This window comes from Macaca thibetana, chromosome 19 (genome assembly GCF_024542745.1).
Source record: "Macaca thibetana thibetana isolate TM-01 chromosome 19, ASM2454274v1, whole genome shotgun sequence".
Taxonomy (NCBI): Eukaryota; Metazoa; Chordata; class Mammalia; order Primates; family Cercopithecidae; genus Macaca; species Macaca thibetana.
Genome location: NC_065596.1, coordinates 33911914 through 33924262, shown reverse-complemented (window position 1 = coordinate 33924262; position 12349 = coordinate 33911914). Strand labels below are relative to the sequence as shown.

Genomic DNA, 12349 nt, shown 5'->3' with positions numbered 1-12349 from the left:
GACACAGTAACAGTCTGATCTCTCTATATACTCATCAATTAATGAATACATACAATGAGTAGTGTTGAGGTGAGATTTGTAAAAGCTGTGAATATAGAACATATACAAAAATTAAATCTGTAAGGCATGGAATCTTGTGCATTTGATAAATTGAAGTGGTAGATTTGGATTTGATTATTTTTTTATTTTTTGAGATGGATACTCACTCTGTCGCCAGGCTGGAGTGCTGTGGTGCGATCTTGGCTCACTGCAACCTCTGACTCCCTGGTTTAAGCATTTCTCCTGCCTCAGCCTCCTGAGTAGCTGGGATTACAGGCATGCGCCACCACGCCCAGCTAATTTTTGTATTTTTAGTAGAGATGGGGATTCACCATGTTGGCCAGGATGGTCTCGATCTCCTGACTTCGTGATCCGCCAACCTCGGTCTCCCAAAGTGCTGGGATTACAGGTGTGAGCCACTGCACATGGCCCTATTTATTTATTTATTATTTTTGAGACCGAGCCTCACTCTGTTGCCCAGGCTGGAGTGCAGTGGCGCGGTCTTGGCTCACCACAACCTCCACCTCCTGGATTCAAGAAATTCTCCCTGCCTCATCCTTCCAAGTAGCTGGGATTACAGGTGCCTGCCACCACGCCCAGGTAATCTTTTGTATTTTTAGTAGAGATGGGGTTTCGCCATGTTGGCCAGGCTGGTCTTGAATTCTTGACCTCAAGTGATCCACCTGCCTCAGCCTCCCAAAATGCTGGGATTACAGGTGTGAGCCACTGCGCCCCGTCACATTTATTTATTTTTAACTGGCCAATAATTGTGTCTATTTAGGGGATATAATGGGATGTTTAGACCTATGTATACATTGTAGAAAGATTCAGTCAAGCTAATTAACATATGCATCACCTCACCAACTTACTGTATTGTGATGAGAACTGGATATTAGAGTTTCTTCTAAGCCAGACAACAGCATTACAAGATAATCCAAGAGTGACAACTGCTATCTAAAACTGATTATTAGAAACTTTTCTGTTCCCTAAACGTTGCTTTCCTAACTTCAAGACTGAAAACAGTCTCACCATAATCAACAGACTCCTTATGTTTTCAACAGAGAAACAATGACTCTCCATTTAGCCCTTCAGAGGAGAACTTTGAGATAACATTTCTATGCCAGCAACTGCCACTTGAGGGCGCGGATTCCGCACAGTATTAGATAATTCTTGTAGATTTATCCCAATGATTTCCAGCATTAGGGTCATAAGGGCATACTTCCAATTATCCTTAATAGTCTTTCTATGATTTGTGTAAAGTGGCTGAACCACAGATAGATTTTAGAGTTCCAGTCTTCAAGGACCTTAAAACCCAGGTTTCATCATCATGTGGATTAAATACCAAAAAATCATTATTATGGAAGGATTAAACTAAACTACATTAGGAGCCATCAGGGACTGGGATAGGGTCTACAGTCCCCAACTCTCCTTCCTGGCTCAGCTCATGCTCCAGGAATTATTCCTCCTTCCTGTGTGGCTTTGACATTAGACTAGTTTCAAACCCCTAAGATTCCCTTTTCTTGATGTGATCACTTATCTGGACCTTTTTTTTTTCTCCCAAGATGGAGTTTCGCTCCTACACCCAGGATGGAGTGAAGCAGCATGATCTCGGCTCCTGATAACCTCCGCTCCCCAGGTTGAAGCGATTCTCCTGCCTCAGCCTCCAGAGTAGTTGGGATTATAGGCGCTCGCCACCAAGCCCGGTAATTTTTGTATTTTTAGTAGAGATGGGTTTAGCCATGTTGGCCAGGCTGGTCTCGAACTCCTGACCTCAGGCAATCCACTCCCCCCTTGGCCTCCCAAAGTGCTAGGATTACAGGCGTGAGCCACCACGCCCGGCCATATCTGGACTTCTTATATACCTCCTTCTATTCCAGACTCTACCTGTCAAACTGAAGCATAAAACACTCACCTGACCCATCCTTCTGTCTGGATGGTGAGCTCAGTGACCTGGTCATGCCAGTCAGTATTATATTAGAGGGCAGCAGCCAGGCTGCTAGATATGGGCTTGTGGTTCTGTGTACTGACCTGCTCTCACAACTGCAATGATCATTTTACCTGTCACAGGTAACAGTGCAGTCCTAGGACGCTATTATATTTTTAAAACTTTATTTCCCTGTTGTAATTACGAACAAAACATTTACTAATTCCTAGGTAGCATCTCCAAAGGGATTTTAGAGTGTCTGGGGAGATTCTTCTCTTTGATCCCTGGAGGCAGAGAGGGTCTCACAAGAAGGAAGCAGGAAATACTGAGGTCTGGTATGTCAGGCACCTAACACACGCTACGTATGTCTCAGTGGATTCTCTGCCTCCCAGAGAAGTCTTTCCACCCAAAGTAGATTTTCTTATAATATTTAGATCTTTGATAGTTTAAGCTATATGCAGATGATTGGAATCAGGCAAAGTGCTTAAGATGGATTTTGAAAGACATGAAAGGAAGTGAAAGGAAGAACATAAAGCCATTAGTTTAAATTAAAAATTTTTGAACTTGTCACTCTGCCTTCCACAAAATAGACCTAAAGACAGATATATCATTTGACCGAGCAATCTCATTACTGGATACATGCCTAAAGGAATATAAATTGTTCTATCATAAAGACGCATGTGCATATATGTTCTTTGCAGCCGTATTCACGACAGCAAACATGAAGAAATTTAAATGCCCATCACTGGTGGACTGGATAAAGAAAATGTGGTACCTATACCTCACGGACTATGCAGCCATAAAAAAGAACGAGACCATGTCCTTTGCAGGGACATGGATGGAGCTGGAGGCCATTTTCCTTAGCAAACTCACACGGGAACACAAACCCAAATGCCACATGTTCCCACTTATAAGACAGAGGTAAATGATGAGAAGACAGATACATAGAGGGGAACAACACACACTGGGGCCTATTGGAGGGCGAAGGGTGGGAGAAGGAAGAGGATCAGGAAATATGATTAGTGGGCTCTAGAATTTATACCCTGATGACGAAGTGATCTGTACAACAAACTCCATGACACATGTTTACCTATGTAACAAACCTGCACCTGTTTGAACTTAAAAGTCTTTTAAAAATGAAAGAAACCTGGTCCGGCACGGTGGCTCATGCCTGTAATCCTAGCACTTTGAGAGGCCTAGGCAGGCAGATCACCTGAGGTTAGGAGTTCGAGACCGGCCTGGCCAACATGGTGAAACCTCGTCTCTACTAAAAATACAAAAATTAGCTGGGCATGGTTGTGCACGCCTGTAATCCCAACTACTTGGAAGGCTGAGAGAGGAGAATTGCTTGAACCTGGGAGGCAGAGGTTGCAGTGAGCCGAGATTGCAATACTGCTCCCCAGATCTGGGCTACAGAACAAGATTTGTTCTCAGAAAAAAAAAAAAAGAAATAAATCGACTCGTGAGCACAACTGAATACCAAATAATATAGAAATTTCGTAGAAACATATAGTTTACCAATATTTAAACATATATTACTATACAATTATATTGATGTATAGTTAATTATACTGATGTATAGTTATTGTGGTACCCATACATCATGGCCTATGCAGCCATAAAATGGTACGAGATCATGTAAAATACAGTATTGTAAAATACCATACTTTACTATAAAATACTATATTTTATATAAATATATAAATATATGAAATAAATAAAATATATTTTACTATGTAATATTTTACTATGTAAACTATAGTATTACAAATGTAGTTTATCAATACATAGTATACCAATTTCTCTTTACAGAAATATTCCAAATGTTAATAATTTTCTAGCTAGACTGACAAATTTTTTTCTCAGTGCAAAAAAGTTTACTGGTCCTATGATGTTGTAGGCAGGTCTCCAACTCCTGGTGCTACTCCTGTGTTTATGTTATGCTACCTACCAAAAGGAATTTGACTGGTAATTTCCTAATTAATGAAGGTTACTAGTCATTTGAATTTTTTTTTTTTTTTTTGAGACTCAGTTTTGCTCTGTCAACCAGGCTGGAGTGCAGTGGCGCGATCTTGGCTCACCGCATCCTCGCCGCTCTGGTTCAAGCGATCCTCCTTCCTCAGTCTCCTGAGTAGCTGGGATTATAGGCACCCCCCACCATGCCTGACCTCATCTGACTTTGAAAGAGAAAACTGTGTGTAATCCCAGCATTTTGAAAGGCCGAGGTGGGTGGATCACTTGAGGTCAAGAGTTCAAGACCAGCCTGGCTAACATGGTGAAACCCCATCTCTACTAAAAATACAAAAATTAGCCAGCACGGCGGTGTGTGCCTGTAATCCCAGCTACTCGGGAGGCTGAGGCAGGAGAATCGCTTTAACCCGGGAGGCACTGGTTGCAGTGAGCAGAGATTGCACCACTGCACTCAGACTGGTCAACAGAGCAAGACTCAGTCTCACAAAAAAAAAACAAGAAAAACAAAAAAAGAAAAAAAGTTATCCTGGATTATCTGGGTAGGTCCTATGTGTCCTTGCAGCAGAAATGTATGTCAGAGAGATGCAAAAGCAGAGGAAGTTAGGACCCAGGAGCGCGAGGGTGATTTCACGTGCTGGATTTTGAATATATGGGGACCAGGAGAAAGAAATGAATTCTGACAACAATCTGAATGGGCTTAGAAGGAAATTCTGCCCCCACAATCTCAGACTCGATCCCATGGCTTTGACCTTGATTTTGGCCTTGTGAAACCAGAGTACCCACAAAAACCTGACACATTTTTCATCTATGAACTGTGAGAAAATAAATGAGTGTTGTAGTAAACTGCTGGCTATACCGTGGCAATGCATAAATAGAAAATTAACACTCACCTGAACAAATGTAATAAAATATTTAAACACTAAAATAAAAAGTAGTCATTTATATCTAGACATAATTTTTACCAGTTTGTGCTGTATCCTTCTGCCTATACAATTTCATACAATATCTAAAATTGCATCTGAAATCACATATAAAATATATATGTATATACACACCATTCAGAAATGCTCTTCATTATTCAATATTTAAATATATATTTTCTTTTTCTTTTTTTTTTGAGACAGAGTCTCGCTCTGTCGCCCAGGCTGGAGTACAGTGGCCAGATCTCAGCTCACTGCAAGCCCCGCCTCCCGGGTTTATGCCATTCTCCTGCCTCAGCCTCCCAAGTAGCTGGGACTACAGGCGCCCGCCACCTCGCCCAGCTAGTTTTTTGTATTTTTTAGTAGAGACGGGGTTTCACCGTGTTAGCCAGGATGGTCTCGATCTCCTGACCTCGTGATCTGCCCGTCTCGGCCTCCCAAAGTGCTGGGATTACAGGCTTGAGCCACCGCGCCCGGCCTAAATATATATTTTCAGAGTTACATCTCTGTCTAATTCAATAGCTTTCACCAATCAGTGATGTTTTCTATTTCTTTTTCTATTTTTTTTTTTGAGATGGAGTTTCACTCTTGTTGCCCAGGCTGGAGTCCAATGGCGTGATTTCAACTCACCTCAATCTCTGCCAAATGGCTTCAAGTGATTCTCCTGCCTCAGCCTCCAGAGAAGCTGAGATTACAGGCATGCACCAGGTTATTTTGGTGCAAAAACTGTGAAATTCATGCACAATTTTCTCATAATATGTATTTTTCCATGAACTTCTTCAAGATCCCTTGTACTAGAAAACTGTATTCAAGAGGACATTTAAAAAATGTAGATATTCGAGTGCCACTTATTTCTGGAATGCAAGGATGGTTCAACATATTCAAGCAAATCAATGTGATATACCACTTGAACAGAATGAAAGATGAAAACCACATCATCTTAATAGATGGAAAAAAGTATTTCACAAAATTCGAAATCCAGTCATCATAGAAATCCTAAACAAAATAGATAGAAAAGGAAATTTGCCTCAACAATAGAAAGACCATCCATGAAATGACAAATGAATAAATAACCAAGCAGGGAAAATGGAATGCTCTTCCTGTAGGACCTCACATGATGCTAGAATGCGCTCACCCCTTCTATTCAATCAATACTGGCTGTCCTAGACAGAGCAATTAAATAGCAGAGGAAATAAAACTCATCCAAGTCAGAAAGAAAGAAGTAAAATTATATTTGTTTGTAGATGACATGATCTTCTGTGTAGAAAATCACAGAGTCAACCAAAATACTACTGGAACTAAGTAACATATTCAGTGGATTTGCACAATACCGTATTAGCACCAAAAAATTAGTTGAATTTCCACAGTCTAACAATAAACAATTTTAAAAGGAAATTTTAAAACACTTCCATTTGCTGGAGAACTTAAATTAAGAAATACTTAGAAATAAACGGCCGGGCGCGGTGGCTCAAGCCTGTAATCCCAGCACTTTGGGAGGCCGAGACGGGTGGATCACGAGGTCAGGAGATCAAGACCATCCTGGCTAACATGGTGAAACCCCGACTCTACTAAAAAAAAAAAAAACAAAAAACTAGCCGGGCAAGGTGGCCGGCGCCTATAGTCCTAGCTACTTGGGAGGCTGAGGCAGGACAACGGCATGAACCCAGGAGGTGGAGCTTGCAGTGAGCTGAGATCCGGCCACTGCACGCCAGCCCGGGTGACAGAGCAAGACTCCATCTCAAAAAAAAAAAAAAAAAAAGAAACAAACATAAAAAGGTCAGAAATTTGTACCTTGACATCTACAAACATTGATTGAAATGATTAAAAACATAGAGCTACAATCCATATTGATGGTTTGGAAAAATTAATATTGTTAAATGATTATATAACCCAATGTGATTTAGATTCAACACAATACCCATAAAAATCCCTATCAGTTTTTGTTAAAGAAATGAAAAACACGCAGGGAAAATGGCTCACATCTGTTGGCCAGGCTGATCTCAAACTCCTGACCTCAAGTGATGTACCCACCTTGGCCTCCCAAAGCGCTCGGATTACAGGTGTGAGCCACTGTGCCTGGCCCAATCCTCTTAACATAAACACTTCAATGTCAATTAATGTTTGACCTCAACGTTAAGTCAACTCAAACTCAAGTCAACGCTGAATTGACTCTAATGTCAATTAATGCTTGATTGTTTGCTCTATTCATTGCATTTGGAACAACTACCTCCAAAATGAATTTTCTGATATTCTGCAAGAAGTGAACTCAGACTGAAGACCTTGGCACCGTGATGACATTTGTAAGATTTCTGTCCAGTATGCATTCTCTGATGTCTAATGAGGTGTGAAGTAAAGGCTTTGCCACAATCATCACACTTGTGAGGTTTCTCTCCTGTATGAATTATCCTATGTTTTGCATAGGATGAAGCTTGACTGAAGACGTTGCCACAATCATGACATTTGTAAGGTTTCTCTCCAGCATGAGTTCACCAATGAACTGCAAGGTATGAACAACATCTGAAAAATCTGCCAAATTTATTACACTAGTATGATCTCTCTTCATTATGGATTCTCCAATGATTCACAATGGTTGTAGCATTACTGAAGACTTTGTGACAATCATTACATCAGTAAAGTTTACCTACGCCACGAAGTGCCTGATGGTAAACAAGTGTTGACTGCCCACTAAAGACTCTGTCACACTCATTACACTTGTAAGGCTTCTCTCCAGTGTGAATTCTAGGATGCTGTGCCAGGTGCGAATCACGCCTGAAAGCCTTGCCACAAACTCTTACATATTTATGGTTTTTCTCCAGTAGGAATTCTCCTACGTCTTTCAAGGTTTGATGTGCGACTGAAAACTTTGTGACATTCTTCACATTTGTAAGCTTTCTCTACAGTATGAATTCTCCTGTCTTTCAAGGCTTGATTTGCGACTGTAAACTTTGTCACATGCTTCACATTTCTAAGTCTTCTCTCCAGTGTGAATTCTATGATGACCTGCAAGGTGTGCTTGTTGATTAAAAACCTCACCACATTCATTACACTTGTAAGGTTTTTCTCCAGTATGAAGTCTACGATGGCATGTAAGGTATGATTTCTGACTAAAGTTCTTGCCACACTCATTACATTTGTAAGGTTTCTCTCCAGTATGAAGTCTACGATGGCAAGTAAGGTTTGACTTCTGACTAAAGGTCTTGTCACATTCATTACACTTGTAAGGTTTCTCTCCAGTATGAAGTCTACGATGACATATAAGGGATGACTTCTGACTAAAGGTCTTGTCACATTCATTACACTTGTAAGGTTTCTCTCCAGTATGAAGTCTATGATGGCATGTAAAATACGACTTCCGACTAAAAGTCTTGCCACACTCATTACACTTGTATGGTTTCTCTCCAGTATGAATTCTCCTATGTCCTTCAAGGTTTGATTTCACACGGAAAGCTTTGTCACATTCTTCACATTTGTAAGGTTTCTCTCCAGTATGAAGTCTACGATGGCATGTAAGGGATGACGTCCGGCTGAAGGTCTTGCCACATTCATTACACTTGTAAGGATTCTCTTCAGTATGAATTTTCTGTTGGATTTCAAGGTTTGATTTGAAACTGTAAGCTTTGTCACATTCTTCACATTTGTAAGGTTTCTCTCCAGTATGAAGTCTACGATGGTGTCTAAGGGTTAACTGCTGATTGAAGGTCTTGCCGCACTCATTACACTTGTAAGGTTTCTCTGCAGAATGAAGTCTATGATGGCATGTGAGGGATGACTTGTGACTAAATGTCTTGCCACACTCATTACACTTGTAGGGTTTCTCTCCAGTATGAAGTCTACGATGGCATGTAAGGTATGACTTCCGACTAAAGGTCTTGCCACACTCATTACACTTGTAGGGTTTCTCTCCAGTATGAATTCTCCTATGTCTTTCAAGATTTGATTTGAAACGGAATGCTTTGTCACATTCTTCACATTTGTAAGGTTTCTCTCCAGTATGACGTCTACGATGGCATGTAAGGGATGACGTTCGGCTAAAGGTCTTGCCACACTCATTACACTTGTAAGGATTGTCTTCAGTATGAAGTTTCTGATGTATTTCAAGGTTTGATTTGAAACTGTAAGCTCTGTCACATTCTTCACATTTGTAAGGTTTCTCTCCAGTATGAAGTCTACGATGGCATGTAAGAGATGACTTGTGCCTAAAGTTCTTGCCACACTCATTACACTTATAAGGTTTCTCTCCAGTATGAAGTCTATGATGGCATGTAAGGGATGACTTCTGCCTAAATGTCTTGCCACACTCATTACACTTGTATGGTTTCTCTTTAGTATGAAGTCTACGATGGCATGTAAGGATTGACTTCTGCCTAAATGTCTTGCCACACTCATTACACTCATATGGTTTCTCTTCAGTATGAATTCTCCTATGTCTTTCAAGGTTTGATTTGAAATGGAAAGCTTTGTCACATTCTTCACAATTGTAAGGTTTCTCTCCAGTATGAAGTCTACGATGGTATGTAAGGGATGACGTCTGACTGAAGGTCTTGTCACACTCATTACAACTGTAACGTTTCTCACCAGTGTGACATCTACGATGGTCTACAAGGTATTGTTTCTGATTAAAGAGCTTGCCACATATATCACATTTATATTGTTTCTCTCCTAAATGGATTATCTGATGTTTCCTTAAGAGTGATCTATTACTAAAGGCTTTGCCACTCTCATCACATTGGAAAGATTTTTCTCTCATATGTACTTCCTGTTTCTGTGTAAATAATGAAGAATTCTGGAAATTATTCCCATAGTTATTAGATATATGGGTTTTGGGCCTACAACAATTTCTTTGGGTTGTTGAAACTGAGGAAGCATCATTGACAGACCTCTCAAGTTGATTATCAATTTTCTCTTCGGTGTGAAATATGTGTAGTTCAGGCAAATGTGAATGAAAGCTTAATCCAAGCTGATCTTTAATAGGCTTGTTTCCAGCATGTCTTTGATCATATCGGTCTGTACTACCTGTCAACTTTTTTATTTTTGTCATGGGTGCTTCATGGCCATTTCTTTCATCTTCTTGCCACTGAAACTCTAAGTCATGAATATCTTTATCAACATCCTGGAAGCAATAATCTCCAATTTGATGACTTTCATGTCTTTGCAATGTCCCTGTGTGGAACACTTCTCTATTGCTTTGCGCTGTTGACAAGAACTCCTTCATCTTGCATTTGGAAGAGATATCTACAAAACACAAACACCAAAAGGTTTCAAATTAAGTACAGATGGCAAATAATGCTGAAATGTGTAAATACGACACAAAAAACAATACTTATTTTAAACTTTCCAAACATGACCCTCAAAGTTTAGGAACAGAAAAGCGTATGACTTTTTAACAAATAAAGGGCAATTACATGTGCTTCAGATTATTTTTACGGAAGCCTATTTCCAATATCATGACAAAACACTGACAGGGCACAAACATATGTAGCTTAAAGTAAGAAATATTTTTCCATTGTGACCCTAAAGTGTCTAACAGTTTGCAAAACACATCACTGTCACATCAATGAAAAGTATATATTCTTCATATTTACGGCATATTTACTGTATACAAAAAAATGCTAAAGGACCACATGATATACTATATTGGTAAATAATCCACAACAACCTCATATAAGGATAACCAAAATCAATGGCAATTCTATGTTGTCAAACAATCATAGCACTGAGAAGATAAGAAAAGATTACAAAATTTAGCCAGGTATGATGGCCCACGTCTGTAGTCCCAGCTACTTGGGAGGCTGAGGCACAAGAATCGTTTGAACCCAAGAGGTAGAGGTTGCAGTGAGCTGAGATTGCACCACTGTACTTCAGTCTGGGAGACAAAGTGAGACTCCATCTCAAAAAAAAAGTTAATACAATGTTTTTCTGTAGTCCCGGCTACTCGGGAGGCTGAGGCAGGAGAATAGCGTAAACCCGGGAGATGGAGCTTGCAGTGAGCTGAGATCCGGCCACTGCACTCCAGCCTGGGCGACAGAGCAAGACTCCGTCTCAAAAAAAAAAAAAAAAAAAAAAAAAACAATGTTTTTCTGAATAACTGTCATAAAATTACCTAAATCCATGCAGAAAATGCATGTCGTGACATTTGAAATTTTTTTTTAGTTTTTATATTTTTGAGACAAATGTTTGCTGTGTCACAATGGGCTGGAGTTCAATGCTGCCTGATCTTGGCTCACTGCAACCTCCACCTTTTAGGTTCAAGGCACACATCACCATGCTTGGCTAATTTTTGTATTTTTAGTGGACATAAGGTTTCAACATTTGGCCAGGCTGGCCTCGAACTTTTGACCTCAAGTGATCCACCTGCCTCAGCCTCCCAAAGTCCTGGGATGGCATGCGTGAGCCACAGTGTCCAGTGGCACTGTGTGACATTAACTAGTGGACTGTGTCAGTTATATTGTATACCGATACTGAAAAGCCTTATGTATGGTCATAAAATTTAATTAGTAAAATATTGTAATCCATAAAACCAGCAAGCAAATAATAAGTAGATTTATGCAAACTGCAAAATTCTAAACAATTCCCTGTTAAGAAAAATGCCAAACTTCTACTTACAATGAGCACACAATATAAGAACTGAAATACATGTTAAGATCACTACCTTCTGATTTATGAGGTCAAAAAACTACACAGCATTATAAGGAATAAGAATTGACTAACGGTCGGGCACGGTGGCTCAGGTCTGTAATGCCAGCACTTTGGGAGGCTGAGGCGGGCAGATCATGAAGTCAGGAGTTCGAGAGTAGCCTGGCTAACATGGTGAAATCCCAACTCTACTAAAAATACAAAAAAATTAGCTGGTCGTGGTGGTGGGTGCCTGTAATCTCAGCTACTTGGGAGGCTGAGGCAGGAGAATCATTTGAACACGGGAAGTGGAGGTTGTAGTGAGCCGAGATCGCACCATTGCACTCCAGCCTGAGTGACAGGGTGAGACTTCATCTCAAAAAAAAAAAAAAAAAAAAGAATGACTAACACTGTCAGAGGGTGCAATTACCATGTCACAACTATATTTATGAAACAGCCAGGCAATACAGCAATTCTATATATATATGCATTGTTGGCCTTAATTATCTAGTTCACTATGCACAAAATATAAAACATAGAATGTGCTGGGAAAATGTTTAAACTGAGATCAGAGAAAACATTTTTTTTTTTTTTTTTTTTTTTTTGAGACGGAGTCTGGCTCTGTCGCCCAGGCTGGAGTACAGTGGCCGGATCTCAGCTCACTGCAAGCTCCGCCTCCCGGGTTCACGCCATTCTCCTGCCTCAGCCTCCCGCGTAGCTGGGACTACAGGCGCCCACCACCACGCCCGGCTAATTTTTTTTTTTTTGTATTTTTTAGTAGAGACAGGGTTTCACTGGGTTATCCAGGATGGTCTCGATCTCCTGACCTCATGATCCGCCCGTCTCGGCCTCCCAAAGTGCTGGGATTACAGGCTTGAGCCAC

General features: G+C 40.4%; 2 protein-coding genes and 1 pseudogene across 7 annotated transcripts in view; all 3 read right to left on the bottom strand.

Annotated features, from left to right (window-relative positions):
• The window catches only part of LOC126943016 (zinc finger protein 813-like), a 46520-nt gene that overhangs the window by 21757 nt on the left and 12414 nt on the right, over positions 1 to 12349 (bottom strand). The gene's annotated exons all lie outside the window — the stretch shown is intronic.
• On the bottom strand, positions 7047 to 7748 carry LOC126941684 (putative zinc finger protein 137; annotated as a pseudogene).
• Positions 7047 to 12349, bottom strand: part of LOC126943010 (zinc finger protein 845) — a 223377-nt gene continuing 218074 nt past the window's right edge. For all 6 annotated transcript variants that reach the window (XM_050771249.1, XM_050771247.1, XM_050771252.1 and 3 more), the window contains one exon: positions 7047 to 10086. In XM_050771249.1, coding sequence (XP_050627206.1) covers positions 7820 to 10086 — 2267 coding nt within the window. In that variant the 3' untranslated portion in view covers positions 7047 to 7819. The remainder of the gene's footprint in view (positions 10087 to 12349) is intronic.